Source organism: Aythya marila (assembly GCF_965140915.1).
Source record: "Aythya marila genome assembly, chromosome: 5".
NCBI classification, from domain to species: Eukaryota; Metazoa; Chordata; class Aves; order Anseriformes; family Anatidae; genus Aythya; species Aythya marila.
The window spans coordinates 55,866,874-55,894,362 of record NC_139046.1 but is presented as its reverse complement, the minus strand read 5'-3'; the positions used below and the strand labels follow the sequence as shown (position 1 = coordinate 55,894,362).

Here is a 27,489-nt window from a genome sequence, read left to right as displayed (position 1 = left end):
TTGGCGTGGCACATGAAGGCAGCTGCTATCTGCTGTCCAGGGGCTCTCTCTATTTTCCATTAAGCCAAACACATTTTCTCCAATTGCTACCACTTGCTTCACGTCACATTATTTTTTGGTACCCTCCAGAAGTCTCTCTCTCTCTGCTTTTTGGCCCTTCAGGGATGAAAAAAGAGAGCAGCTTTCTGCAGCCCTAAAGATGGCCCAAACAAAGGTGCGTACAAGAGCTCATTTAGCACTGTTTAAGTTAATTCAGGAATTATAGCAAAGCAATAAGTGCTGCAGGGCCTCGGATGCAAGAGAAGGTCCACTGGGCACAGACCTACAGAGAAGTGGTGTGACTCTGCTCCTCCTCACCCCACACGTGTTAGAGGCAAGACCAGACCAGGCCAGCTCTCCTCCTGGGCCCTTCAAGAGAAATATATTGTCAAGTTGCAGACAAACTTGGTTTCTTTTCAAAAAAATTTTTTTTCTGGACTATGTGTAACCATAACTAGCTCTTTATTTAAGGTTAGGAAAAAAATAATAAAGAAGGGCTATTAATTTGGGGATTAGAAAGATGATACAGAACATCAGAGTATGTTTGCAGATCACGAGAAGCTATTGTTTTTGCAGAACAATACACAAACCCTTTTCGTAATGTGGTATTGCTGCTCACTCAGCAACCTATATCAAGATAAGGATGTGAGTACATAAGGAGAGTGAAATTATACAGGCAAAACATGATGAAGCGATCCCTTAAGAAGTACGTTCAGAAAGAAAAGTGAAAGCAATAGAAAAAGTAAATAAATAAAAACAATAAAAGATCAACAGTTGATCTCAAGGTCTTGCTAAAAAATCTCTTCCTTTGATTTGGTTTGATTGGGTTTTCTATGAAATATGCAGGGAAAATGTACTTTGCACAGCACTATTTCACTGGAGTACACGAAGCCTGTAATTCAATGAAAGATGCCAGGTCTATTCACTGTTAAGCCACTTTGTTCCTCAGGAACTGTCTGAATTTTCCCTCCTCCTTTAGTATGATAATACAGGGGTATGTGAAGGCGTGTTGTGATCCTCAGCTTTACGCTAAGTGGGGACACTCATTAAAGCAGTCCACACACACTACAGGATTTCATTATATGTGATCCTCAAATGTACATCATTTTTGTATTCCTATGTTTGCCGTGAAACTGTTTCTAAATGCTTTTTGCAGATCTGAAGCAGTATTCTTACTGCTTATTAACAATTGAAGAGCAATGTTGAGGTTACTTTGGTTTCTGAGGCTTTTACCAGCACAGAAATAGCGAAGCACACACTGCTTTTTTATCCTTTTCAAATGCACTCTGTGCTTCCTTATCCTTAAATCACCTGCAGCAAGATCTCCGCTCTCTGCTTCCTTCCCAGTGGCGACATACTTCCTTGAGTGCTTTTTGACCAGCTCGGTAACTCAGCATACGTAGTGTTCTACTTTTGCTGCACGTTATCCTCATTTTAAAACAAGCTAGGGCACAACACTGCAATTTCGTTCAATCTTTGTCTGCTGCCTTTTGATGAGATGCTCTGGGCTCAGTTGGCTCATCCTGCTGTCAGTCTATACATCCTTTGCTAACAGGTAGTAAAACTTGTATAGTTAATGTAACAAAAAGCCAGCTAGCAGTCTTCATTTGCAAAGCTACTTCTATATTCAAATGAAATAACTTTTCTTATTTCATTAATACTCTGCTCTTCCTTGCCAAGCCCTGTAAGAATCTGAAACAGCCAATGCAGTATCCAGTTCCCCAGCTGTGCCTTCCTTTGGCTCCCTTCTCTCTGCCTTTCTCTCCCACCCTCTCTAACACTCTTGTTGGCAAAACTGGAAAAACAAAGCAAAACAAAAAAAAAAAAAACAAACAAACAATTCTCTAAGACCAGTTTTGGAAACTTGCTCTGAAACCTCAGGACTGTCTGCACTTCCTGAACACAACAGAACAATCACAGATAAAACATCCCAATGTGGTAACTGGGGAGTGATCCGAAACAGGATGGGATGTCCCCTAGTCCCACCTTTTAAGGAGTATTTGCCACAGTGTCTAGGTGGAAGACCGATGATCCAAAGGACAGCCTTATCTCCTCAGTGACAGCACTGCCCAGTCACCAGGAGCACCGCAGCCTTCCTGACTTCTCCTGTTTTGCAATAGGGTCAGCGCCTCCATCCAGCTCGTACCTGCTACAGGAGCTACTGCAGGGGCTCCTCGGCCCACGGGCTTGGCTGCAATACCTGATAACTTATTTTGACCCATACTGGGAGAAAAACATCCTTCTGCACTATATCTGTGTCATTACTGGAAAAGAAATCACTACCCTGGATAGATAAATAAATAGCAAGCTACTTTCCTGTCCACTATTTCTCCCTCTTTGGGAAGTGCTGAAAGGCACCGCTGAGACTTCATCTTTTTTTTTTTTTTTCCCTCCCCCAAGAGTTACACACTGAGTTTTCCTAATTGCAACCCAGCACTGCCTGTGCAGACATCACAGTTCACAGAGTGCATTTTGGACTGCAAGTCATCCTCAGCTGATTTTTTTTTTCTTTTTTTGAGAACTCCCCAATTATTTGAAATCCGATGTTCCAGACTAAAACTTATTTTAATACAGCTCGCCAGCTCACTGCCACTGAAGAATAGGATCCTATTCTCGGTGCCAGCTCTGCATTTTTCACTGTAAGCAGGTATGCAACAAGAGCAGCCCCCGTGCAGCCCGAGTGACCCTGCTCAGCAAGCATGCAACTGGCTTTCCACATCTCTGGCCCCGTGCACCCAAAAGCACCCGAGCATGCAGGAGGGGACGTGGGGGGAGCGCTGAGACTTGGCTGTGCCGGCGGGCACCCCTGGCTGGAAGCCTCACGCGACCCGGCGCCGCCAGGGAAGAGCGGTCCTGCGGGGAGGACTTCGTGTCCCGGAGGAATAAGCTATTTTGAAACTATAAGCAATACCTCCAGTTCCCCAAATTACTGGGTTGTAATGATCTTTGTATAGATAAATAAGCGTGTCTTTCTGAGGAAAAAGTAATCATTAAAGAGGAGCCTCTTAAGCAAAGACAAAGTCCACCATAAGGGAAAGATAGTAACCTGTAAGTTTAACAGCGACTTCTTAGTGACACACCTTGGATTTTGAATGCATTTTGCGCTTCAGAAGTTTGCTGTTTCTCAACAAACGAGTTTCCATTTCCTTTTCAGCCACCTGCTTTAATACCTGACTTAAATCCACCAATGACTTTTTCACAGTTCTGTATCGAAACGTATTGAGGGGCGAGCTGAAAAATCAGTCAGTCAGGGTGCAGTGAAACGCTTGCCTACTATATAGCAAAACAATCAGTTCATTCACAGACTCGATTTCATTATCTGCATTATCAGCAGGAAGAAGTGCTTTTCAAATATTCCAGCAGTGAACAGTTATTTACCTGACAGCCACACTGTAAACACTTTTTGGTGAAAACAGTATATGCCAAATAGAGGAACGTCCTGCAAGAAAAGAAGCATTTAGAGAAAAATATGCAATCCGTATTTTTATAACCCTATTAAGAGAGGCTGTCACTTTTTATGAATAATATTCAAACTCTACAGCCACAAGAACAACTTAATTTTGAAAGCTGAATTAGATGCATGCATAGACCTAGGCATTTGGAGCAGCACCAGCAAGTCAATGTCCAATGTTAAGCCTGAGCTGATATTATCTTCCCGAATGACTCTCATTTTACAATAATTGACAAATCCCAGACTCAAGCATTTAACTCAAGCACCAGAGTGCAGAAACTACAATTTTTTTAGGCCACTTAGGAATGGAAAACTCAACCTCTTGTCAGTACTAACGATCAGTCTGTGATCAAGGGTCAGGATTTGGACCTGTTACTCATGACAAAAGTATTCAACAGACCAACTCAGCTGAAGCTAGCAAGAATATTCATGGTCTGATGATCGAGCATCAGACTACACGATGCTTGGCTGCCTCGGAGAGGTATGACTTCTGTCATCTGAAACCAGCGCTTACTCCAATGGGAAATGTCTCCCATCCAGAAAAAATAATTTTTTACTTTCAGAGCAGGATGACAGGCAAGACTAGCTGCCAGTATTCACATGTGAAAAAACAGAAACTTTGGAGCTGTCACAAAGGAAAATCATAGCAAAAGATTCATAAGAACAGAAGCATACTCAGACTTCTGTAGTAGCAGCCTGTGCACGTGCGCCAGCTCGGGTACTAGAAGATGCTGTCTGGACGCTGTTTGACTTGATTATGAAGTGCACTGTTCCTCATTCAGGACAAAAAGACACAAAATAGGTAAAATCTCTTTGTCGGATTCAGGGAGAAGTTGGTGTCTCAAGACCATAACTCTCCAGTGCTACATGAGGATTATCATACAAGACAAGGAATTTATCTCCAAGACCCTGAATTTCTCTATCATAAGGAAAGGAGAGTGCAGAATTTCAGGATGCACTTGTCTGCCTTCATTTTATGGACTTAAGGAATAAAGTTACATTATTTCTTGCAAAAGCAAATTTTCTACAACAAAGAGAAAGCCACTTCAGCACACCCTTATCTTGGATTAATTTTTGTTTGTGTTTGGTCCTAGATATCTGTTCAAGAGTCACTGTGACTACCTAATGGTAGCAAGGAAGGAGGAGGGGCTGGGCAAAGAGGGCACCATCTGGCCAGCTTTGTGCCACACATCATCTTCCTCAATCAGATTCGGGTCCCATTAATTCAAGTGTGTCTCAAGCAGACCATCTGACCATCCAAGAACATCTCCTGTTTTTACTGGTTTATGCATTTATTATTTACTCATTTACTGGTTTATGCATTTATCTGCGTGCACCTTTTACAACATACTTCATGTTTGGATTTTCTGTGGGCTCTCCTTGTCCTTCTGTTTCACAATCAGCATGGGGCCATTTTCACCATTACCTGCCCTCTTCTTTCACCACATCTAATGATGTTGCCCCAAATCACTGGTAGTGCTGAGTCCTGAATGGGCAGTTGCCAAAACCCAACCTGTCACCTACTCATCATTAACTGAACTACTGAATATGTTATAGTTAGTTCCTTAAAGAATATTACGAACCCTGCTTGGGATTTCCAGTATGTATTTATCGTTAATGAAGAAGGCTAGGATCAAAGAGGCAAGAAGAATAAAATCTTTCTCAGCCTCAAGAGGAAAGCATCATGGAAACTGTTCACAGAGCATTTCTTCATGCTTGTGAAGGCTGACTAACCAACCACTTTAACAGGGATGTTTCCACAGAACATAAAGGGATATTTTTTAAGAGAAATCATTGGGCAAAACCAGGAAGGCATTTGGGACTGAAAACTGTTATATTCTAGAAGTTTTGCAGTAAACTGTTTGGTCCACTGTCCATGGTTAGAGCTCGCCATTTTTGTAGATACTGTCTTGCAGAAAGACTATCACATTTTTTTTTTCTTTTTTAAACAGAAGTTGATACTTTTCTCCCATTTGTTGAAAAGGAGACTCTGCTTTACTAAAGAGTAAGGTTGATCTTAAAATTCTTAGCATCTTTTAAAATGCAATGGGCTGCCTCTTCTGACAAGAGCCCTCTACCCAAAATCAGACCCTCAAGACTTGAACACATATCAAGACTGATACTTGATATATCCTAATAGTTACAAATGAGCTAAGTTAGTTTAGGAGCTGTGATCTAGAGGGATATTGCAAATTGATGCATAAGAATGTCATGCAAAGTTTTGATCGTGGAGTTTGTTTTACTCAGTATAAACCCCCAATATAGTTGCATATATGCAATTCTACTAAGCAAAGCTGCCTCTTCCCACACAACACACTCCCCAGCGTGGAACTATTTACTAGAAAAAGGTCTTGCAAGCTGGAATATGACTTAAAATTTTGAAGAATCTATGTAAAAATTAATATAAGGTTTCCAATATTACCAATACACTAAAAATCTATTTACAACGAAGCCATTATCTCCCTTTTCAGACTGAAAAAGGGTTTACAGGTAGAGCTTGGTTTAATGGAAGAAAAAAGTCCACTACAGAAAAGTCTGAAAAATCAGCCCTACATGATGACATTTATTGAACAAATAAGACAAATACAACCAATTACTTACCCCACCCCCCAAACGATGTCAAAATAGGTAACAAAAGTACTTAAAAGATCTCACTGAAATGAACAAAAGCACACAGCCTGAGACAGGACACAATTTCAAACAAATACCTGATGGAAAATACTCTGCTTTCATATGCTATCACCTGAGAAACACCACAACTTCGGGTAAAGGATGCTAACAACTTAAAATATAATGGTAAAACATAACTCTTCAGAAATTCTTCACCTTACACATTTCCAATGATTTCATATATTATACATTTTCTTCTCTGGACATCTCTTCTCTTCTCAAAAGCCTTGAAGTCCTGCCATCAGTAGACATCATTAGCAAGCAGCATTGAAGTCCATAAAAAGCATTTCTTGCAAGTAATCGCCCCCAGCTATCTGAAAATCTACCGACAAATCCGTCACAGTGAGAAAGTTTTTGGTGCTAATCACTTTTGAAACGCTAGTTAGTCATTAAGTTCTGCCAAATGTGGCCTTGAGGCGAGCGGTTTACACCCAACGTATGCTGTCAGTGGTTGTGCAATATGATGCCATCCCACGTGGATGGCATGTGGGCACCAAGCCTTGGCAGATGTCTCAGTTCAAACATGTTCTTTTTATATTAATATCTAACTGGCCTCATAGGCTAAAATGGATAGAAAGCAAAAGGACTTAGCAAATTCAAGCTCTGAAGGTTAATTTGCCAGAAAATAAGGAAATCCCATAATTATTATAACTATCCAAATATGAGCTATCATGAGACACTGCAGTCATTGAATTAATAGCAGGATTTTCTTCGTGCTTTAATGGAGTCTCTAAAGCAAAGCTTTTAAATGAAATAATTGCTAATAAATAATTGTGGCTAAGTGAATTTAATACGATGAAAGAATCTAACAAGTGCTTAAATATTATCAATCCAGACAGAAGAATCTAACAGATGCTTAGATATTATCAGTCTAACTCTTCTCATACCTCTGCTCACAGAAAAAAGCCAAGACAGAGTTGGCTACAAAGGTGAATGCACTCGTGGCCTCGCTCCATTAACCTGTGCTGCAACAGGTTTTGACAACTGTGAGAATTGTATTGCAGAACCAGGATCTCCACGTTCCTGACACGTGTAATTCAGCCCTGGATGCCCATCCAGCTGCAAACAGCCTTGAGAGGAAAATCTAAATGCTCGAGTTGGATTTCTTGTTCAGTCTTTAGCAGAAGGGTTATATGGAAACTTGAAGGTATCAAGCTGCTTCCTTCGGCTGTCCTGGCTAAATTAAATTTCCATTTCACAGGGGTTTCCACAGGAAAAATATAAAACTATCATATTTTCCCAGGAAATACAATTTCAGTTATTCCCAGATGAGGATATCATCAAGAGAATAACAAGTGCTTTGGTACTGATTTAAAGGGATATATCTCCTTTAGAAATTGTATTTTTAAGCTCTCCTTTATTTAAACTGGAATGTAGTCTTTTCTGAACAATACCAATAGAATACTGATATATGCTGAAAATATATCAGAGGGCTATAGCGTCCTAAACATACAGCTGACATTTCTAACTTAATTTCCAGTTTATTGTCCATTGACTTTTGCTTACTTCCTGTGCAGAACACTATCACTCCAAAATACTTTTCTTCTCAAAAGACTATTTAAAAAAAAAACAAAACACAATTAAAAAACACAAATCAAAAGAGATCTCTGTAGGCCTACATTTATGATAATAGGAATATTACTACTTGGAAAAGCTTCCTGGAATCAAACCCAAATTCCTGTGTGCGGAGCCCGTATTAGCCAACAGGCAGCTTTATTTGTCATTGGGTGACAGCACGGTTGGCCCAACTGCTAATTAGCAGTACTTTTTAATGGCAAACAGACCATCTTAATAATGTTCTCAAGCCAGTAATAATGTGCTACAATATACTTCTTTTCCTAGAATAGATGTTACGGTGATCTTTCACTTACATTTGCTCTTATAACATGACTGGCACAGAAATCTCCTGACCCAGATTGCTGCTTTTTTATTACTATTTTCCATCCCAGGCCCTACAAACCACAAACAGTTTTTCACCCTTTTCAACTTTAGACTGTTGCTGCCATACTACACGAGATGCAGTTTAGTGGCCCACTTTTAAGAGGAAATACCCACAAGTTCATTTCTTTACAGCTTTTCATGAATTCATGTGTCGTCGTTGTCGTCACTGAGCCGTGGTGCACAGGAAGAGGCACGCAGACGCTCTGCTCACTTAGCCCTACATGCCTGCATCCATACCCCATTAAATCGGCCTCCTGCCAGCCTGGGTTGATGTTTGACCCCAGAACCTTGCCATTGTAATGGCATGGCTTTTACCATTGCCGAAGACATTTATTAATCAGGCTCTGTAGGTATGAATCAAAATCCCAAACCTGCAGCAAACGTCCATGCTCTTGCAGTTATACGGAGAGGAAGAAGAAGGAAAAAAAAAAAAGCAGAAGAAAACCTGGCAAGTGAAAGTTAATGCTTTTTTGAAAGTGGACACACCTTAAGACATGTTCTGTACAAAAGAGAAATATTAACCAGTGATGGGGTACACTTAGATAAACAAATTACTGTAGGGCGGTCAGATGAGTTTACAGAGCACTACCTATAACGGCTCGCTTTGATTGAACACAAGTTGGTTTATTGCTCTCTCATCTGGTCCCTCCATCGTGCTAACTGTGGGTTCCAGCACACAAACAGTTGCTGTGGCAACAAACATGTCTTTAATTAATAGCCCAGCTTCCTCAATGGCCTGGATAGACCTCACAAATGTGTTCTTCACTTTTTAAGAACTTCTGGGATCTAAAAGTTTTTCAGTTCTAGACGGAGCATTGCCTTTTGAGAAATATCTTTGCATGGTCTTTTTTAAACTCACGCTCTTCAGCAGCAACAGGCTTGGCCATCCCCCCCTTTTATACTCAATCTTGCTAAAATTAACTGCAAAAACTGTCCACACTCTGCGGAACACACAGAGGGGAAAGTCAGATCCAGCCACAGGCTGGATTTGCTTTGACTCTGCACCAGGAGCTGAGGGTGGCTGTCCATGTACTTCTCCTTCTCCTGAAGGGATGGACAGGATCAGACAAAACATCAGCTCTGGATGCCTAACTTGCTGGGTACAACCAACACAGCAAGACCACCTCAGTTTATGGATAACTTAAGTAGGTGTGGTGGTGTGCATCCATCCCCAGCCAAGGCAAGGCTGAAAAGACAGACTTTGGCTATTAAAGGCCACCCCCAGCTACTGCATCTCCTGTGAGCATCTCTACAATTGACCCTCACCCCAGGGCTATGACTGCACACACAGTCTCTTTCTACAAGAAGTCCATCCTTTGGGATGAGAAGTCATTGTCCACTTTGGAAAAACGTATTGCTGTGCTGTAGGCTGCGGCTGAATTAGTATTTACCTACTTAAACAACAACAACAAAAAAAAAACACACACTAGGAAAACCTAATTAATTTAATTCCAAAAGTTATGGCAAAGCTGTAGTTAAGAAGTGTTGATATTGTCTAAGCTGCTTCTATTTGGCCCTGCAGGTCTGACCAAGCTGTCCATGGAAAAATGAAATCAGCACCTCTCACACAAACCCATATGAGCTATAAGTAAAACTGCTTTTAGTAGTCAACAGCGAAACTCAGGTGGTCAATGAAAGTCATCCTCAAACACAGCACGGCCCCTTTCTGTCTGTGCTGGCTTTTCAGTACATTTTGGTTCTGCCATTGCTGGGGTAGCCGAACACATCAGGTCACCCAGCGATTGGGCTATGGGGTTGAGGGAAGCGTTAAGAGTTACTTTGCATCATTAAAAGCCTCCGGTTCTCCAGGGCAGAGCGTCCATCAAGGAACACACCTAAAACGCCAGAGGACAAGTGCGAACCCTATCGCTGATGCTCAAGTTTAGATTTTAACCATATGAAGGAATTGCTGCTTCGAAAACAAACTCACCAGTAGGGTCATAGGTCTGTACAACGAGCTTTCCTTCATTTCCCTCTCCTTTATTTATTTTTTTATTGCTCTCATTTTATTATTTAAAAATGCTGAGAGGTCAGAAAAGAGTCAGATCAAGTCAATCTGTCAGGCTAATATTTAACCGTAAATTAAAACCTCGCAGATAAAAAGGGAGTGTAGTACAGGTTTCACAGCTACATCCCCCAGCCCAGCCTGCCAGAAACATCAGTAGCACTAGGGTCTAAGTGCATGCAGCACCTTCCCAACTCATCCCCAGCCTTTTTTTTTTTTTCCTTTCCTCATCAGAGGTGACTAGGATAAAAAAGTCCATAGCTGAATAGTCTGTTTATTATTTGTCGTTGATAAGCTGTAGATAAGCTACACCTTTGCTGCTAAGAGTAGATCTGCTCAGAGCACCAGCTGCAGTATATCAGATTCCTCTATCAGAGAATTGCCCAGCTGGTGCTATGTCGAACTTTATAGCTCCAGAAATTAACAAGTTTGTGGTTTGGGACTATGTTGTTTTTGCTCTACTATTTTTAGTATGTGCTAGCATTGGAGTCTTTTTTGCAATTAAAGGGAGAAAAAAGAAAACCTCCAAGGAGTTTTTGGTGGGCGGTAAGCAGATGTCCTATGGACCAATAGCTTTCTCTCTCACGTCCAGTTTCATGTCAGCAGTGACAGTGCTGGGGACACCCTCTGAAGTTTATCGCTACGGGGCAGCCTTCGTCCTTTTCTTTCTTTCGTATACCATTGTCATCATTTTTACTGCTGAGCTTTTTCTACCTGTATTTTACCAATCCGGCATTACAAGCACTTATGAGGTAAGTAAATATACGTATATAAATATATATTTTAAATGGCTTTTATTCCACTATAAATACAGCATGAGGAATATAGATATTTCTAGAGAACAATCCATGACAGAAGACTTTTTGCAATATTTTACAGAACAAATGTACTGATACCAGAATTATACTAAAAAACGGGTTGCATTATACAAACTAGTTAGTTACTGCATAACTTGAAGTCAGAAATTAAATTTGAAAATGCTTTTGTATATTTGGGAAACCCTACAGCCCCTTTAATAACCTGCTGTAGATTTTGCTGCTCATGTTTATGGGAAGTTTTGTCTGAGCAAGGATTGAATGAGCAAAGCCATGTTAGTTCAGAAGGAGCTTCTTGGTAACGGGAAGGCTGCCCTTGTTCTCTGTGCCCAAACCTTTCTGAGAAAATTCTGTCCTGTCAAACAGTTCTGCCAGCGTATTTGGGAGTATTTCAGTGACAGGCAGTAAAAAATAAAACTGACCATCTATTTCCACTACTAGATCTGACTGCATTTTCTAGCTGGTTTTGATGCAAGATCTGAGAATTACTTTCCCTTATCTGAACCACGGGAGGTGTCATGGCAATCACACTCCCTTGAAGCATACTGGAAAGATGGCTAATGAACTCCTGAATTAATTTTGGAAACAAGTCAAATTACATAAATAAGCTATTCATTTGTACAGCAAAGTGTGGGGCTTATTATGCAAGAGACAAAAGAGATTATTGTGAACAGAATTAGTGAGAAACAGGCTGCTTTTAAAATATTATGCCTAGAGACATGTAAAGGCTTGTACCCAGTGTCTGATGGGGAACGCACACGGTCAGGACCCAGGAAGAGACCCAGCCCACACAGGGCTGCTACATCTTTAGCAAAGCAGACTTCATCTTTTAGTCAACGTAGAGATGTTAGGTGGTGATTCTGGTTTCAAATCTGGGCTTTTGGAGCTAGAGCTCGTGTTTAAGTCGCACAATAATAAGGAACACCTCACTACATCCCACAGGAGCCTGGAAGAACCCGACTTGTAGGTCATAGGCAGATTGGGCTTTAGATTAAGACAAAGCAAATGACAAAGCCAGTTTAGCCTGGGGGCAGCAAAGGCCTCTACATTGCTGCTCCTCCATCTGCTCCACCACTCTTTTTGTCCTGTTTCAATTAGAGATGACCTTGAGTTTCCTCTTCCAACAATCAGAATATACTTTCATTTCAAGTTTTAAGTTTCTTTTTGTTTGTAGCTTCTGGGCTTTTTCAGGTATTTCCAGTACAAACAGATACTGAATACTGCAGCCCAGCATATAATTTCAACTACATTTTGTGAAGGAAGAGATTTCTGAAATGTAATTATCTCTATGTGTGATAGCAATTATGCTCTCCTGTTCATTACTCACAGCAGTAGAGTCAGTTGCCAGTAGTTTTACTTGCACAGCAAGCTGTTACTCAGGGAGAACAGAAGGTTAATAGCTGTGTCACAGATGCTACATGTGCAATTTACTGAAATTCCTCTTTCCTAGTATTTGGAGTTAAGATTTAACAAGATCGTCCGTCTCGCTGCAACACTGATCTACATCGTGCAGACGGTAAGAAGATATTGCCTCTTGGTTTGTGATAATTTCACTCAACATATTTATTTTGAAGTACTCATGTCAGACTGCACTTTTTTGTTTTTAATGAGATACTTTAATGAGCTTTCCTTTTTTTTGTAGTTGGACTGTGAATGTTAAAAAGAAAGGATAGTTGCTTTCCTACTTTCTTCTTCCTGCTTATGATTAAAAATGTCATTCTTTTTGTCTTTAACACTCAGATGTTCTCCTAAACTTGCACATCTTCTCAAATTCCTGGTCCCGCTGTTTCCCTGAAATCCCCCTCTGTCCAATAGAGTGACTTATGTCTTTCTTGAGAAACTAGATGAGCAGTATTAGGTGCACATAGTGCAACTGTTACCCATTTACAACACTGGGATGAGGCTATCCCAGTGCAAGGCTGCTGCATGCGGTACCTCCTGGGGGATGCCCAGATGGCTCCAGCCCTGTGATGGTCCCGGTGGCAACCCTTCGAGGAGGCAGCTGGGGTTTCCTCCCAGCCTCTGCCCAGGACAAGGGAGAGGCAGATGAGTTGGCAGTGCCTGCCCAGCTGCTCCAAGGCAGCAGGAGGGGTAGGGTCAGCCAAGCCCCGGTCCCAAAAGGCTTGATCCCAGCAACAGGTCTCAGGGTCGAAGCCCAACAGACCACAGGGCAGAAATCACTGCTCAGCATGTACAGACTTCCACATTTATAGACTGCTCTACGTTACCATACAGCTCTAACTAGACAGCCAGTCCACACTCCTGCATGTACAGATAAAATAAATCATAACGTTCCTGGCTGTTGGGCAGAGAGGCTGAGCGGAGACTAGCTTTACTTACCCCCAAAAACACTTGTGGAGCGACCCAAAACACCACTGTAAACATCACATAGCTTTTTTGCCCTTGGATATAAATGTTCAACAGGTTTCTCAAAATATTAATAATGCATTCAATGAAAACCTTTGGGACACCGGGTGACATTTCTTTTTACTTCCAAGCCATTTTTATTAATTCTAGGACCTTTATCATTAGGTACAAACGCTCATTTGCTTTCAGATGGTTTCACTCTCAGTCTGTCAGAACATATACATGAAGGGCATCACATTAGCTACTTTGCAAGCAGCTGAACAAGGGAAGTTTTATTTCCCAAATCCAATACAAGCTACTCCCCCATCACTGTGTTTTACTCAGTCCTCCTCCCTGTATTTGATGAGAACATTTTGGACATCTACTCATCTTAGCAATGAATGAAGTAAGAAATACCAGGAAGGATAAATAGTCCCTCCATGAGAAAGGAGTTAAAACAAGCATTTTTATCTTGTAAAGATAGAAAGAGAAAATAATACAAAATGATCTAAAAAAGCCTCTAGATCTGGTATTCTGCTCTAAGCCCCTTTCTAAATAGAAGCATTATCACTGATGACTCACATACACTTGTGTTTCATGAACTTTTTCTCCTTCAGATCCTTTACACAGGAATAGTGGTTTATGCTCCATCACTGGCTCTCAACCAAGGTGAGTTTCCATGCCTACATGGCTACCCCAAATAACCACACCACAAGCAGAGTAACTAAATTGAGGAAAGTGGATAAGAATCATCTAACAAGAAAGCTCTCAAAACTTCTGTAGCAAGGTTTTTGCCTGCACCTAGAAGCTCTCAGTTTCGGACTCACGAGGCCCCTCTCACACCAGTAAAGTAGACTGTGCCCAACATTTGCTGCTCTGTTCTTCTCTGCACTTAGTAACAACGCAAAGAAGTTAGCGATGAGCAATTTCTCAACATCCTGACAAAGTTCACAGTACAAGCTGACGATCCAAGACCGTATTCTGTACTTTGATTCCTCCGTTCCCTGTCTCCCTGTGCTGCTATTACTGTTAGTACCTAAGGCACAAAGCTGAGATTCTTCTGTCTCAAGGTGTTTGCAATTGCACAGCTGCGTGTAGAGATGTGGGAGAGTAAGGCATCTTACCAGTCATTAAAGCAGCTGGGAGCAGTTTCATTTAGGGATGATACTGAGTTAATGCCCCTATGGATGCTGAGGGAATTTTTTCTGGCAGGGATGTAATCTTTCAGGCAAGATGAAAGTCGAGCTCCTGGAGGTAATGGTTATGTTGAAAGATCCTACTGCATTTTTGACACGATGCCAAAATTTGAACTCTCATTCTGATTCCCATGGGCCTAAGCCCATTCCTTGTAGCTGGACGCTATGCTGCTGTTCACATACTTCTTTCATTCATCTTGAAAACCAGGCATACAGCATCCATCACCATAGAAAGGATTAGTGAATTTACCATCACAGAGCACAGGGAACCACTCGAGCCTAACTCCTGGCATACCTGATTTAATTAAGATTGATTTGGAAGAGATTAGGAGGCTCTTTGCATTGTTCATCATCCAAGTTGCATTTGATTTGTCTGATACCACCTTCCACATGCCATCGTGTTTCCTCCCTCTAGAGCTCAGCTGTATGTAATGCGACAGATGTGAGTCGCTGAAGTTCATGTTCATTATTAGGTCATACTAATCTTCTTACTAACAGAACCTTTATAAGTAGATGTGCTCTCACAAACTGTGCCTGATGGGAGATATTTCATTATAACCCAACTGAAATTTGTACATCTTTTATATAGAAACTTTGTGAAGTGAAATGTACTTGCAAAATACTATGCATTAAAACAATTCATCAGCAGTATGGTTTAGCACCGAGCTATTCCTAATCACAGAGAATAGATTATTTTTTTTGCTTTTGTTCTTATGCATTACTTTTGCACACTTGAAAGCTAACTTGCAAGAAAACAACAATGCAAAGCAGCGTCTAGTAGGGTTAAGAAACCTGAACAATCCAGCAAAGCTCCTAACAGACACCAAGATGAAAAATTATTTAAGTTCATCCTTCCACGGTTAAAGGATCACAGCTTTTCTGTTACCATCCAGATAGCCTACCCCCATTTTGCTAACCAGTTGTTTTTCTTTGGCTTTGCAGTCACTGGATTTGATCTCTGGGGTTCCGTTGTTGCGACAGGAATTGTCTGCACTTTCTATTGCACTCTGGTATGTAACATGCACAACCAAACAGCTTAGATACAGATTTTTAATTGAACCATCCTTAATTCAACATGATAGCCTATAACAGAGGTAAGGTTTCTAAACATGGTCTGTTTGTTTCAAGTACTAGAACATGAGAGAAATTTCTTTCAGACTGTGGTATGAATAAGTCTATTTGGAGGGGAAAAAATCTCTCAAATACTCCGCTACATGTCTCAAGGTTTAAGTCAGAGTGCAGATAAGGAAGTGATAACCTTCCCTTACCATACTATATCTTTTGAGGTGTTTCACTTATCTTTTACAAGTTACAGACTGAAAAACACCTTAATGAAAAATGTGCCTCTGGCTTCACCCCAGATCAAGTGCAGAGTGATAAAACCTAGGAAGGATGGCCAACAGGTCATGGAGAGAGCTTTGCTTCTGAGAGGAAGCACTGTGAGACTTTGGGTAACAAAAACAAGATAAACACTGCAGTGGAAGTGGCAGAGCACTTAGGCTCAGGATACATGCAATTTCTAGTTGTCATGACATTACTACCACTGATGAAGTTTGTCGGTATTTCAACCCATGCTGGAAATACTACTTATGCTGCTTTAGCACAGATTTGATAAAATATGAAAGTATCTACAAAAGAAAGCTGAGCTGCAAACATTCTGGGGGGTATTCTGTGTCATTAGTCTAATCGTGGACCACTGGGCTTTAAGAAGTATAAAGAGTGCTATGGGAAGTACAACCATCAGCCAAGTTGTACTCCCTAAGCTTGTACCACACCATGATATATTCTTCAAATACATATTAAGAAGGCAGAAAAAAAACATTTAACTGGAGGCCAGATATTCTCATACAATTCTGGACAAGCTGTTTAGGCTCTATCTCATCATTTGATCTGCAGAAATACAACCTTTGTGGGAGGATATAAAGGAAGTTTAAGAAAAGGTCTGATTTGCTGGATAGTAGTCCATGAGCTCCTCAAATAAGGTGTACTTTTACTTGCCGCTATATTTGAGAGACAAGAAAGAAGATGAGAACATACAGTTTCTGTTTGTTTCAGGGAGGATTAAAAGCTGTTGTCTGGACTGATGCATTTCAAATGGTGGTTATGGTGCTTGGCTTTGTGACAGTCTTGATTCGAGGAACTATTCTGAGCGGTGGATCGACCAAGGTCTGGGAAGATGCCTATGAAGGATCACGACTAAGCATATTTGAGTAAGAAACAATGGTTCAAACCTTTTATTTTTGTACCCTTGGCATATAGAAACCCTATTCTGACCAAGGCACAAATACTCTACCATGCTATAGTTACCTACTAACAGGCAACCATCTCAGAAAAGCCTAGTCCTTATTTCTTCAGTTCTTGGGAACGTAGTTGACCTCCAAGGAGAGAGAAATTCCTCTTTCTGTTATGTACTCTGAAGAAATGAAAGCCCTACTGAACTCAAAGGAAGTTCCAGCATTTTTCTCTGTGTAGTTACAAACCTACCCAATTAATCCTTCCAGTCATATACATCTGCCATTTTCTGTTCATAGAAAAGGCACTTTATCTGACGTACACTCACCACAGCAGTTAGAAATGGGGAACCAAGGCACTCGGATAGCAAACTTACCTCCACTTTGCTGTTTGGGGCATTGACTGAAAAGTTCATTGATCAAGGCAAGTCACTGACAGAAAATAGCAGCAAGGTCAAATGTTATCTGCAGCACGTATTAACAGAATTGCAAAGACAGATGTAAGACAGAAAGATGTTCTTGTAATGGTTAGAATTGCTGAGTAATGAAATTTCATTGTTAAAAAAAAAGATAACACTGCAGCTGAAGCAATATCTTTTAAAGAAAATGATACTTCAGGATGATGTAACTAAAAGCTTGGAGGATTTTTAAGAGTTTAGTGTATGGCTTTATTGCTTGCTGATAATGGGGTCCCAGGCAGGATGTTTTGCCGGTTGTTTGGTGTAACATGCAGATCTGAAATTTGAACATAAACCTTCTAGAGGTTATTTATTTCTTAGTCCTACCTAATCATCTACCTCTTGCTGAATGAAACTCTGTCGCAGTAAGTGAACTGCTTCTCTTTTTCTTTTCTAGCTTTGACGTAGATCCTTTAAGACGACATACCTTTTGGACAATTGTTGTTGGCGGAGCATTTACATGGCTGGGACTCTATGGAGTTAATCAGTCCACAATACAGAGATGCATTTCTTGCAAATCCGAGAAGCACGCTAAGGTGTAAGTTGCCTATCCTTAACCTATCCTAGCAATCAAGCATACTGACAGACATGGAATTATACCAACAGTTTGTCTAAACAAACACTGGAACAATGTTGGGTGGTAGTTAGCCAACTTTGGCCTATCAGTCTTTTCCCTCTGGTCCCAAACTACATAAATACATTAAGAAAGAAAAGTGGGTAAGCTAAATTTGCAGTTCATTTATCTGGTGCCAACCTGCCAAATTAATCTTCGGATGCAGAGTTTGGATAAGACAGCCAAAAAGAAAAAGTGCTGACTGTACCTTTCGTGGAACAGCATTCTTTCAGGAATTCTATCCATGTTGTATTTTATTGATATTCGTTATTCAGTTAACGGAGTATGATAGAACAAGGCATCATCTAAATAAAATGGGATCATGAATGATTAAAATTATAAAACATACATTAAAAAAATAGAATTATTGGATTATGGTGGAACTTGACAATACAGACATACACGTTTCCAGTTTTTTAATTATTATTAATTTATTTTCTTTTCCTAGCTGTAGTCATACTCATTTTTTTTTTTTAATATTATGATAGATTGTATGAATTTAGCCTACTGAAACTCAGTCTGCAAATGTTTGGAAGTGACAACAGTGAGAAAGACACTAGTTTCAAGTCCAGAAAGACCTTTGAGTCCCAGCAGCATAGCTCTGAACTGGAATTGGCCCTAGCCAGAGTCCTTATGAAAGGTGATGACCAAACACAATGAAGGCTGTATAATACCTGGCAGCTCCCTGGAACTACAGGATTACTGAACCACAGTCACACAACCTCCCCAGCGGATGCTACCATTCACATCCATTTCCCCAACTAAAAAAGAAAAGCACGTTGCTTCACATGGTAGCATCACAACCACAATAGAGGCAATGCAAAATAAAATTCTGTACATCTTAAAGGGAGAAGAGCAACAACTCCAAACAGACAAAAATCCTCTCATACAAGTGAGAGGAGGGACAGCCCCAGGGTCTGGTGCAGCCTGTGCTGCATAGAACAGTTACTAGCTTTGCATGAATCTCTTCCAACCGTACATCATGATCTAGAACATGTATTTTTGCTGTATAGCATGAACAGGCTGTGTTTTTCACCTTTTTTTTTTTTTTTTTTTTTTGTAGTACAGCTAGCTTTGATCAAGGTGTCTCAAAAAAAAATATGAATAATTAACGTATAACATATTTTTCCTATATTTATCTTTTGTTAAATAGAATTTCTCTTCTGTTCTAGAGCACTTTACCTGAATTTATTGGGACTTTGGATAGTCCTGGTGTGTGCAGTATTTTGTGGTTTAGTGATGTACTCTCACTACAAGAATTGTGACCCTTGGACTGCTGGTTTCATTTCAGCTCCTGATCAGGTACAGATATAATAATTATTATTTCTAAAATTATTATTATTATTATTATAAGATTATTATAATTTGGAGCTGCTTTGGGCACGGATATTGCATGAATAAAGACCATTTAGATTTTGTGGGATGCTTTGTGTCACTCTGCAGGCACTGAGGTGATTGCTGAATCAGGGCTAGTATCCATACATTCTAACACTCCTGCAGTACTAATCTGATGGAGTGTTTTTGCTACACAATTGAGGCTTTTCTCAAAATATGACATGACTTGTTAGCTGGAACAAAACCAGAATTAAGCAGCATGATCAGAAGCAGCTACTTCTCTTCTGTTACCCAGGAAAATCTTAACTGATTTCTGATGTTGGTCTTCTGTGTCTTCTGCCCCAGCTCATGCCATATTTTGTTATGGACATCTTTTCCTCGATGCCCGGAGTCCCAGGACTATTTGTTGCCTGTGCATTCAGTGGAACGCTGAGGTATGAAGTGACATTTTAGCTACACAGCACTGATTCCTTGAGGACACAGAATGGGGCCAAAACAAGAAACACTATGTAATACACAGCTGTTTTTCTTAGCACATTGCGGAAAGAAGCCGTAGTACTTTGCCAAGTTGTATTATATTATACCAAAGTTTGGCTCCATATCTCCAATACCTCTTTTATCTCAAATATGTTTTAGAATAATGTGACCAACGCAAAGAAAAGTGTATGGTAAAGCTGAGGAAATGCTTGTTCTCTTCATAAAAGAGCTCAGCTAACTGAAATAACTGAAAACCCGAGAGCCATAATATCATAGTTAGGAAGAGAAAGCTTTTCATCAAGGCGATCTGTACATGAAGCAGACTAGGAAGAGTACATTTTATACTATTAATGCTGAGAAAGAGGCGGCATTTCTCTATAAATACAACTTCATTTCAGCTTTGCATTTACTTAACATACTTGTTCTCTCCTACAGCACAGTGGCGGCAAGCATCAACGCTTTAGCAACTGTTACCTTTGAAGACTTGGTCAAGCAGTGTTTGCCAAACCTCTCTGAGAAGAAGAGCACATGGATCAGCAAAGGCTTATGTAGGTAGCCCAAGTGGAATCTATCTGTTTAAAGGCAAAGGTCTCTGTCCCTCCCAATTGCTATTATTACAGGAAAGAATAGTGCAGAATTTTATATACTCTGGCAAGAAGCTTTATTGCCTTAAGGCTTTCTACTTGGTTTATAGCAAAAGAAAGGCTTATACAGAGAGTAATCAGCCTACCTATGATCTCTTCTACCCCCTGGAGAAGCTTCTTCCTCCTCCTCACATCTCTGTTAACCACAGAACAAGTCAGAGATGAAGCTTTTAACTTTAGTTACTTATCTGAGGAACTTCAGTTGAATACCAAGAAGTTATACTTCTAGTAACTGTGCATCACAATATGGTCTACTAACATCTGAACAACTACATCACTGAGCTGTGATGTCTCCGTCATGTGAATTGAGGAAGTTTGCCAGTGAACACATGCAGTACCTACAGAATTGTGCTCCCTTCCTTGCAGTAAAATTAAGGACTGCATTGCTAGAACAACTTTTGAACTATAAAGCTAAAGATACTTCAGTTAGTCTATAGTTCGAGGGCTAAAAATGAAGAAAGGTAGGAACAAAGAAGCCCATTGCTAACTTGCAGAAGCTTGCACGTTTTTTCACATAGGATAATCAAACTGTACTCCAAAGCAAAGAACACCGAGCACTCGTGCAATTAGCGAGGGGCAGTGCCTGTACTGACCACTTCAGAAATCCATTTCTGCTTCCAACCCCACCTTATCCTTTAAGCCTTTATCAGTCTAATGCTTTATGAAAATTTAGCATGTTCTGTACCATATCACATGGTACAGAAGCAAATACAGGCTAGCATCAACAATGACAAAGCACAATCTTTTTGAAAAATTCTTTTTTTTTTTTAAAATGTACTTAAGATACTAGAGAAGATTCTGGAAACTCCTTTACAACACAGAAAGAATATCAGTGTAATTACTACATTGGCCTATAGCAGTATTACTGAATATTATTACTTCATAGTAAGAAGCACAGTAAGACTTTTCTGTTCAAATTTAGAGAATCATAGGTTTTCAATTTTTTTTCAGAAGACAATGAACATGTGAAAACGAAAAGAAAAACTGTCAAAACCAAGTCCAAAGTGGTTTGAATTTCTAAGATAAGTTTTAGAAGCATTGCAGTAATGTCATAACCCTTTTATAATTATTGTATTAGCATCATAACCCACTACTGGAATTTGGTAACATCACAGAAGAGCAAAACTGTCTCCATAACCACACCAACATTTTGTTCCTGATTTACCACTTACTTCTTAGCTTTTACAGTTAGTACAGTTAGAACCATTTTGTACATCCAGTAACAAAGGTTTGCTAGCACATAAGAAATTATGTTGTTGAGTCTTGACTCAAGACTTCTACAACAGAGTTGTCTACTACAAGGTTAAAACAGGTGTAAAATTAAAAAACAAATAAACTATTTTGTTTATCATTGCTCAATTCAATCATTAGATCATTAAAAATATTATTTAAAGGCAATAGCAACTGAAACATTTCTACAGGAGACATAACTTCTAAAACAATTCCACTGCTAAATTCTACTTCATAAAAACAAACAAACAAACCCCACCAGGCAACAAAACCAACATAACTTCACAGTGCTGAGTGCTTAACGGTCTGCTTTACATATCAAAACCCATACTGCAAATTCCTCCATGCTGCCTGGTCACTTATGACACTACATCAATTACAAATGGACTGCACTATGAATCAGAACTGACAATCATTCTGCTTGATCTTTTCCAGGTATATTATATGGCGCCTTGTGCACTTCAATGGCTGCAGCAGCATCACTGCTGGGAGGAATTGTGCAGGTATCCAGATCTTTAGAAATGCAACAAACTGAACATTAACAAACTGAAATGTAATGAACTGAACCAGTAATGCTGACATCCCTGGGGCCTGCTAGCTTACCTGAACAATGTCTGTGGACACTTACTAATTCCTCATCTGCTAAGAGAAATAACTAAGAAAAAAAGAATCATAAAAAATCTCTTGCTACTTACTCATTGCCAAGAAGTGATATTGATTGCAGTTCTTTCATGATGTGTCAAAGTTACTGTTTGTCCTTTCTCCCTCACTGAAACTTGCAGATGGCAATCAGAACTGCTTAAGCTCCCCCAGCTGTTCTTTAGGCTTATGTCTCTTCTCTACGTCCACAGGCTGCACTCTCCATTCACGGGATGTGTGGGGGTCCCATGCTGGGATTATTTACCCTGGGAATTATCTTTCCTTGTGTTAACTGGAAGGTAAGAAAAAAATTCCTTATTAACTAAAAGAACACAAAAAACACCTCAGTGTATTTTGGTTAAGACCCCACCATGAAAATTATTTTGTGGATTTAGACGTGGATTTAGAGTCCAAAAGCTGGCCATCAGACTTAGAGCCTGAGAACTGTTTAGAAACCCCTTCTCACTATCTGCATGTATCCAGTTTGAATTTAACTCTACCTAACTGTGGAATAATTAGATCAGCATTTGACTTTTTTTTTTTTTTTAATTAAATATTTTAATTTCTTCTCTTTTATATAAAAAAAAATCAACATAACACATGCCCCCCCCCCCCACCCTCAAACCCATATCCACCTTGGGAAGTGCAGAATGACTTCAGTCACTCTGCCTTCACTAACTCAGGTTTTAATTCAGGTAAAGCATAGCATGAGCTCTTTTCACACAGCCCCACGGGTGGTCCCACCACATTTACCTGGCAGTAAGACTCTACTCTGTCACTGTAGTTTTGATCACCACCGTTTTGCTGCAGCTCTCCTACCTAGAGGAGGTGTTTGACACCTCGGCCAGGAGAGCGCCCAGATGATATATGCTGACAGGGAAACCACAAACATTTGCTGAGATGTGCTTCCCATGCACTCCCTATCTCTGACTGTTCCTTTCTCTCCCTACCAAGGGCGCTATTGTTGGCCTCCTAACCGGGATCACCTTGGCCTTCTGGGCTGGCATCGGCTCCTTCATTTATCCCGCGCCGGCCACCAAGACCCTTCCCCTGGAGCTGTCGACTCTCAACTGCACCCTGGCGAATGCTACGAGCCTGCTGACCACGGTGGCCCCCACAGCAGCCGCCAACAGGTATTTCCCCATCACCATGGGCTCAGCCCAGCACGAGCACGCCTCATGGCAGCAGCCATTACAAGCGGCTTTTCTCTCTCTGTCACGTCTCCTCAGGCCGCTGCTGGCAGACACTTGGTACTCGCTGTCCTACCTCTACTTCAGTGCCATCGGCTGCCTGGGCTGTGCCATCGCAGGGCTGCTGATCAGCTTTCTAACAGGTTGGTGTTTTACAAAAACAAAGCCCTGTTATACAAGACCCCAGCTCTGAGGCTGAAGAGCGGCAGGGGAGCCCTGTGAGCAGCTCGCGAAGTGCAGCCTGAGGGGAGCGTGACTGCTGCGGGCCCACCTCACGGGCTGGGGCACCCAGAGCTCACACCCAGCTTTCTGCAGCTGTACCTTCAACTTCCCTATCCCCTCCTTTCAGGCCCTACCAGAGGAGAAGACATCCCCCCGGTGCTAATTAAGCCCATCTGCAACCTGTTTTGCTTTTGGTCCGAAAGGCTCAAGACGCTGCTGTGGTGTGGCGTGCGGCACGACAGCCAGGACGTGAGTACTCGCGCAGAGCTGAGGAGCCAGTGGTGGCCGCCCGCTACGGTCACGGCAGGGGTGACTGCGTGACTGGAAGTGAGACGAGCCAAACCCAGCCTCAGCTCCAGCCAGCAATAGGTTACTTATTTCCCCATGGGTAGACAGGGCTGACCTCCCCCTCAGGTGGCCGAGCAGGGACGAAGCCGCACTTTACACCCTAGGGAGGGGTTCACCCAGCTGCTGCCTCCTCCCACCGAGTACAGGAAGAAAAATTTTAGCACTCACGTGTCCATGGAGCTCTCCTGCTGCCATCGCAGTCTCCAAAGCTAGCAGAGCTGCTCCATGCTCCTGGCCAGCTCATCACGCAGAGAGGCAACTGCAGGCACCTGGGGGAGATACTGGCTCCTCCCCAGGTGTCATTAGGGAGAAGCACCCTGTTTTCTTGTGCTATCGCAACATTTTGCATGAAAACAACATTGCTCCTTCTTGGCAAAATCTGCTAGGCTCAGAAATACAAGTCATGTACAGAGACATCTACGAGTATCTCAAAATCTTGAAAGTAATCTTTAGCCTGCAAGGCTCACAGTATTTGGCAATAAAGTCCCTCCCGGCTCAGCTTGCATCAAGTTTGACGCTACATTTGATGGTCTAATTTGGAGAACAGCTGTGGCTCTAGATTTACTTCAGCTGTTTGACTTGGCTTTAAGGTGTTCAAATGAGACTTTCTACAGAGAAATAAATCCCCATGTTAATAAAAGCAGAAAAAAAAAGTCACACATGTATATATCCCCTTGTATTTGCTTAAAATATAGAATAACAACATTAATTAAGTAGTTGCCGTGTGAAACCACTGAGGCAAGTGTAGGCCAGACAAATAGACAGACCACTAAAATGCAGATAAATATGCTAATGAAAAACTAAATTTCAGTGATTGGTAACACACCAAAAACATATTTCAAGACTTGTACATCAACAGAGGAGTTCTGTTTCTGTGGCTTTTATTTGTTGCTTTTATTAGAGATTTTCCATGGGGAAACGAGAAAAATCAGTGACTGTTGGGGGGGATAGGGTGTGAGTGTGGGGAGACAGGACACTAAACAGCACACATTAGTGGGTCTGACAGTCATTTTAAGTAGCGAAGCACTTGAATCTGCAGGGAAATGTAGGAAAAAACATTTCACCATGTAACGTGATACCCTCTAAGCAACACACACACACACAAAAAGCAGTTTTTTGCACTCTTCAAACTACTAAGGTATTTTTCTTCTTTTTTTCAGGTGGACTGTGAAAAAAATCTACCTACAGTTACTACAAATAAAACTGGAACAGAAGATATCACCTTCAAGAACAGTGTCAATGAAGAAAAAAGAAACCAATTACCTGGTTATAATCCTGAGGAAAAATCCTATACTAATATGAACAGAGAATCTCGTCTCTAGAAGTGGAGGAACAAGGGACATTTAATCAAACTTTATTTCTCCAGCTTCAGAAATGAAGAGCTCTTTATATTGCATTTACCAGCTTTTAGATGACCAAGAGAGAACAATTGCTCTCTATAGCAATAAAGGCCAGATTTTTATGAATTTCGTGACAGAACTGGGAAATCATAAAACAATAGGGTTTTGGAAGCACTGCTATTTCAGAAGAAATGTTTCATGAATCTTTTCATGGAAACTCCTACTAGGAAGTAGCTGCGATACGTCTATACCACATTCTCTGTTCAGTAACTAGTCATTGAAGGGAAACGTGCAAAGGTGAACTTGTGATAAAACAAGCAAGCCTTCAGATAAGCTTCTAGGGTCTCTCACTAAGGTGAGACTGTGAACTGCCCTCTGATGGAGGGCATGCTCTCTCCACAGCTGATGGAGAGAGCTCAGGGGAAAGGATGGAGGTTAAGCTGAGCTAGAATGTGCCTATTCTTAGGTATTACAAAAAGCCTCCTCACAGGAACGTTGTATAGACCAGACTGGTCTTTTGTTGACTGAGTTAATCGTGCTTGCTTCCTCTGTGGAACAAATATGTCTTTATAATGTCTTATTCAAAGCTATAGAAGAGGGTAACAGATTTTACTTCAAATCCAGGATTGTTCTTTATCCATATTAGTCTTGGAAAGACATCCTTTCAGCTTGAAAAGATTATCTTCAGGCTTTTTGTTTGGTTGAATGTTTGTGTATTTTTTTTTTTTTTTAAGCTGCAGAATCCATTTACTAACTGTATGCAATAAAGAAAATAAACCCACATTTTATGTCTCCTCATTGAGAATCCATGAATCCATGTTGAATTTTTATTAAAAAGGGACATGATTAGGTGAAATAATTTCTGCAGTAGAATGTCTTGCAAGAATGTACCTAGTCCACTAGGTTGTGAATCAAACTCAGCAGACTACCTCTTACCTGGATAAACTTATGGATGTTTTTTTTTTTTTTTGAATCCACCATTAAATGAAAAAGATGGAAAATATCAAAGTCAACTCAGCCACTTACAGACTGAGCTGATACTTAGCTCACGTTTCTCTGAAGAAGCCAGTTTTTGTTTTTGTTCAATCAGGGACCATCTTTATGATGAAGATATGGTCCTACCTGGTCCTCCAAATTACATCCCATCTGTATTCATGCCCTACCTCTGGGAACAGTCCCAGGATACTCAATTAGAAGACAAAAATAACAGTTTCTAAGTGACACTGTCTTGCTTGTGGGAGACACTTGGTCAACAAACTGAGAGTTAAGTCAATATTTGCGTTACTCCCTTTCACACCACTTTTATAATCTCATAAAAGCTTACAGCTGAATCTGGCTGGCAGCCTGTTGTCTCACGTGGCATGCTTTCTGTTCCTGCTTCTATCCTTGATACAGTTAGCAAGACAGATCAAAACTTAGTGAACACTACTGCTATATCTTTTATATCTCATGGCCAAAAAGAAGTGAGAACTCTATTCTCTCAGAATACCTTTGCAGAAATATGCTGAAAAATCTATCTTTAATGCTGTATTTCTGTACTAGGTTTGTTTCAACTAAAGTTGCACATTGAGCCCAAATGTGTTTTGTATTTGTAAAGGGGTCAGACAATCTACAGGTTATTGCTAAATTCAGCATGTAGCCTGACATTTGATGGCTAAAATTGTTAATCAGCTGTTCAATACTCAGTCTTCTACTAAGATTTAAGGCTAAATTGGAATTCAGAAAAAATTACCATTCTGATTAAATATTCACTGTTGATTACAGCTGTCTTATCTTCTCTCTTGCTTTATGTCCTGAGCCATTGATCTTTCCAGAGTAGAGCTAGCCTGTGCAGCTGAGTGGGAAAGAAAAAGAGATTAAGAAACTAGAAACATGTCAATTCAAACAGCAGCTTAAATTTAAGAAATTATTAGTCATTAGTGAAAGCAGTAGACCATAAGTGACTGAAAATTTGAAAAGCGAGTCTAAAGGTACCCTGAAACCACAGTATTTGTTCAATGTTTAACAAGTGTCTGAGTGAAGTTTAACCCTAAAATTATTTCCTTACAATGTATGACTTGAAGGCATATGAATGCTCACTATTAGAGTGTATATTTTTTTCATAACTTTGAGTACTTATAATAATGAAGCCCAGTCTCCTTGAAAGATATCCAAGTTTATTACTGAAAAATGCAATATTCAAATGTGTATGATACAGTAAGTAGTTGCATTTGTACATGTAAACCTTGATAAAGTAAACAGCATCTCAAAGACAAATTTATGCCAAAAGTGTCTTACAATAGTTAATCAGAACAACAGC

At 40.5% G+C, this 27,489-nt stretch overlaps 1 protein-coding gene and 1 long non-coding RNA gene across 2 annotated transcripts in view; one reads left to right on the top strand and one right to left on the bottom strand.

Annotated features, from left to right (window-relative positions):
* The window catches only part of LOC309878361, an 81,555-nt gene extending 59,264 nt beyond the window's left edge, over nt 1–22,291 (bottom strand). The window contains exon 1 of the long non-coding RNA XR_014317525.1: nt 22,147–22,291. This is a non-coding gene — a long non-coding RNA (uncharacterized lncRNA). The remainder of the gene's footprint in view (nt 1–22,146) is intronic.
* Nucleotides 10,257–25,971, top strand: SLC5A12 (solute carrier family 5 member 12). The gene is made up of 15 exons (XM_082760750.1): nt 10,257–10,858; nt 12,372–12,437; nt 13,885–13,936; nt 15,406–15,473; nt 16,519–16,673; nt 17,550–17,690; nt 18,938–19,067; nt 19,446–19,534; nt 20,013–20,125; nt 21,887–21,954; nt 22,303–22,389; nt 23,045–23,223; nt 23,320–23,423; nt 23,630–23,751; nt 25,011–25,971. Exons 1-15 carry the CDS (start codon nt 10,502–10,504, stop codon nt 25,170–25,172), a joined length of 1,893 nt encoding a protein of 630 aa, XP_082616876.1. The 5' UTR covers nt 10,257–10,501; the 3' UTR covers nt 25,173–25,971.
* The last annotated feature ends 1,518 nt before the right edge of the window (nt 25,972–27,489 follow it).

Coding starts and splice junctions, on each gene's coding strand:
- SLC5A12 (XM_082760750.1), top strand. CDS start 10,502: ATGTCGAACTTTATAGCTCCAGAAATTAACAAGTTTGTGGTTTGGGAC. Junction 12,438..13,884: donor TGATCTACATCGTGCAGACG/GTAAGAAGATAT, acceptor TTTCTCCTTCAG/ATCCTTTACACAGGAATAGT. Junction 23,424..23,629: donor GCTGATCAGCTTTCTAACAG/GTTGGTGTTTTA, acceptor CCCTCCTTTCAG/GCCCTACCAGAGGAGAAGAC.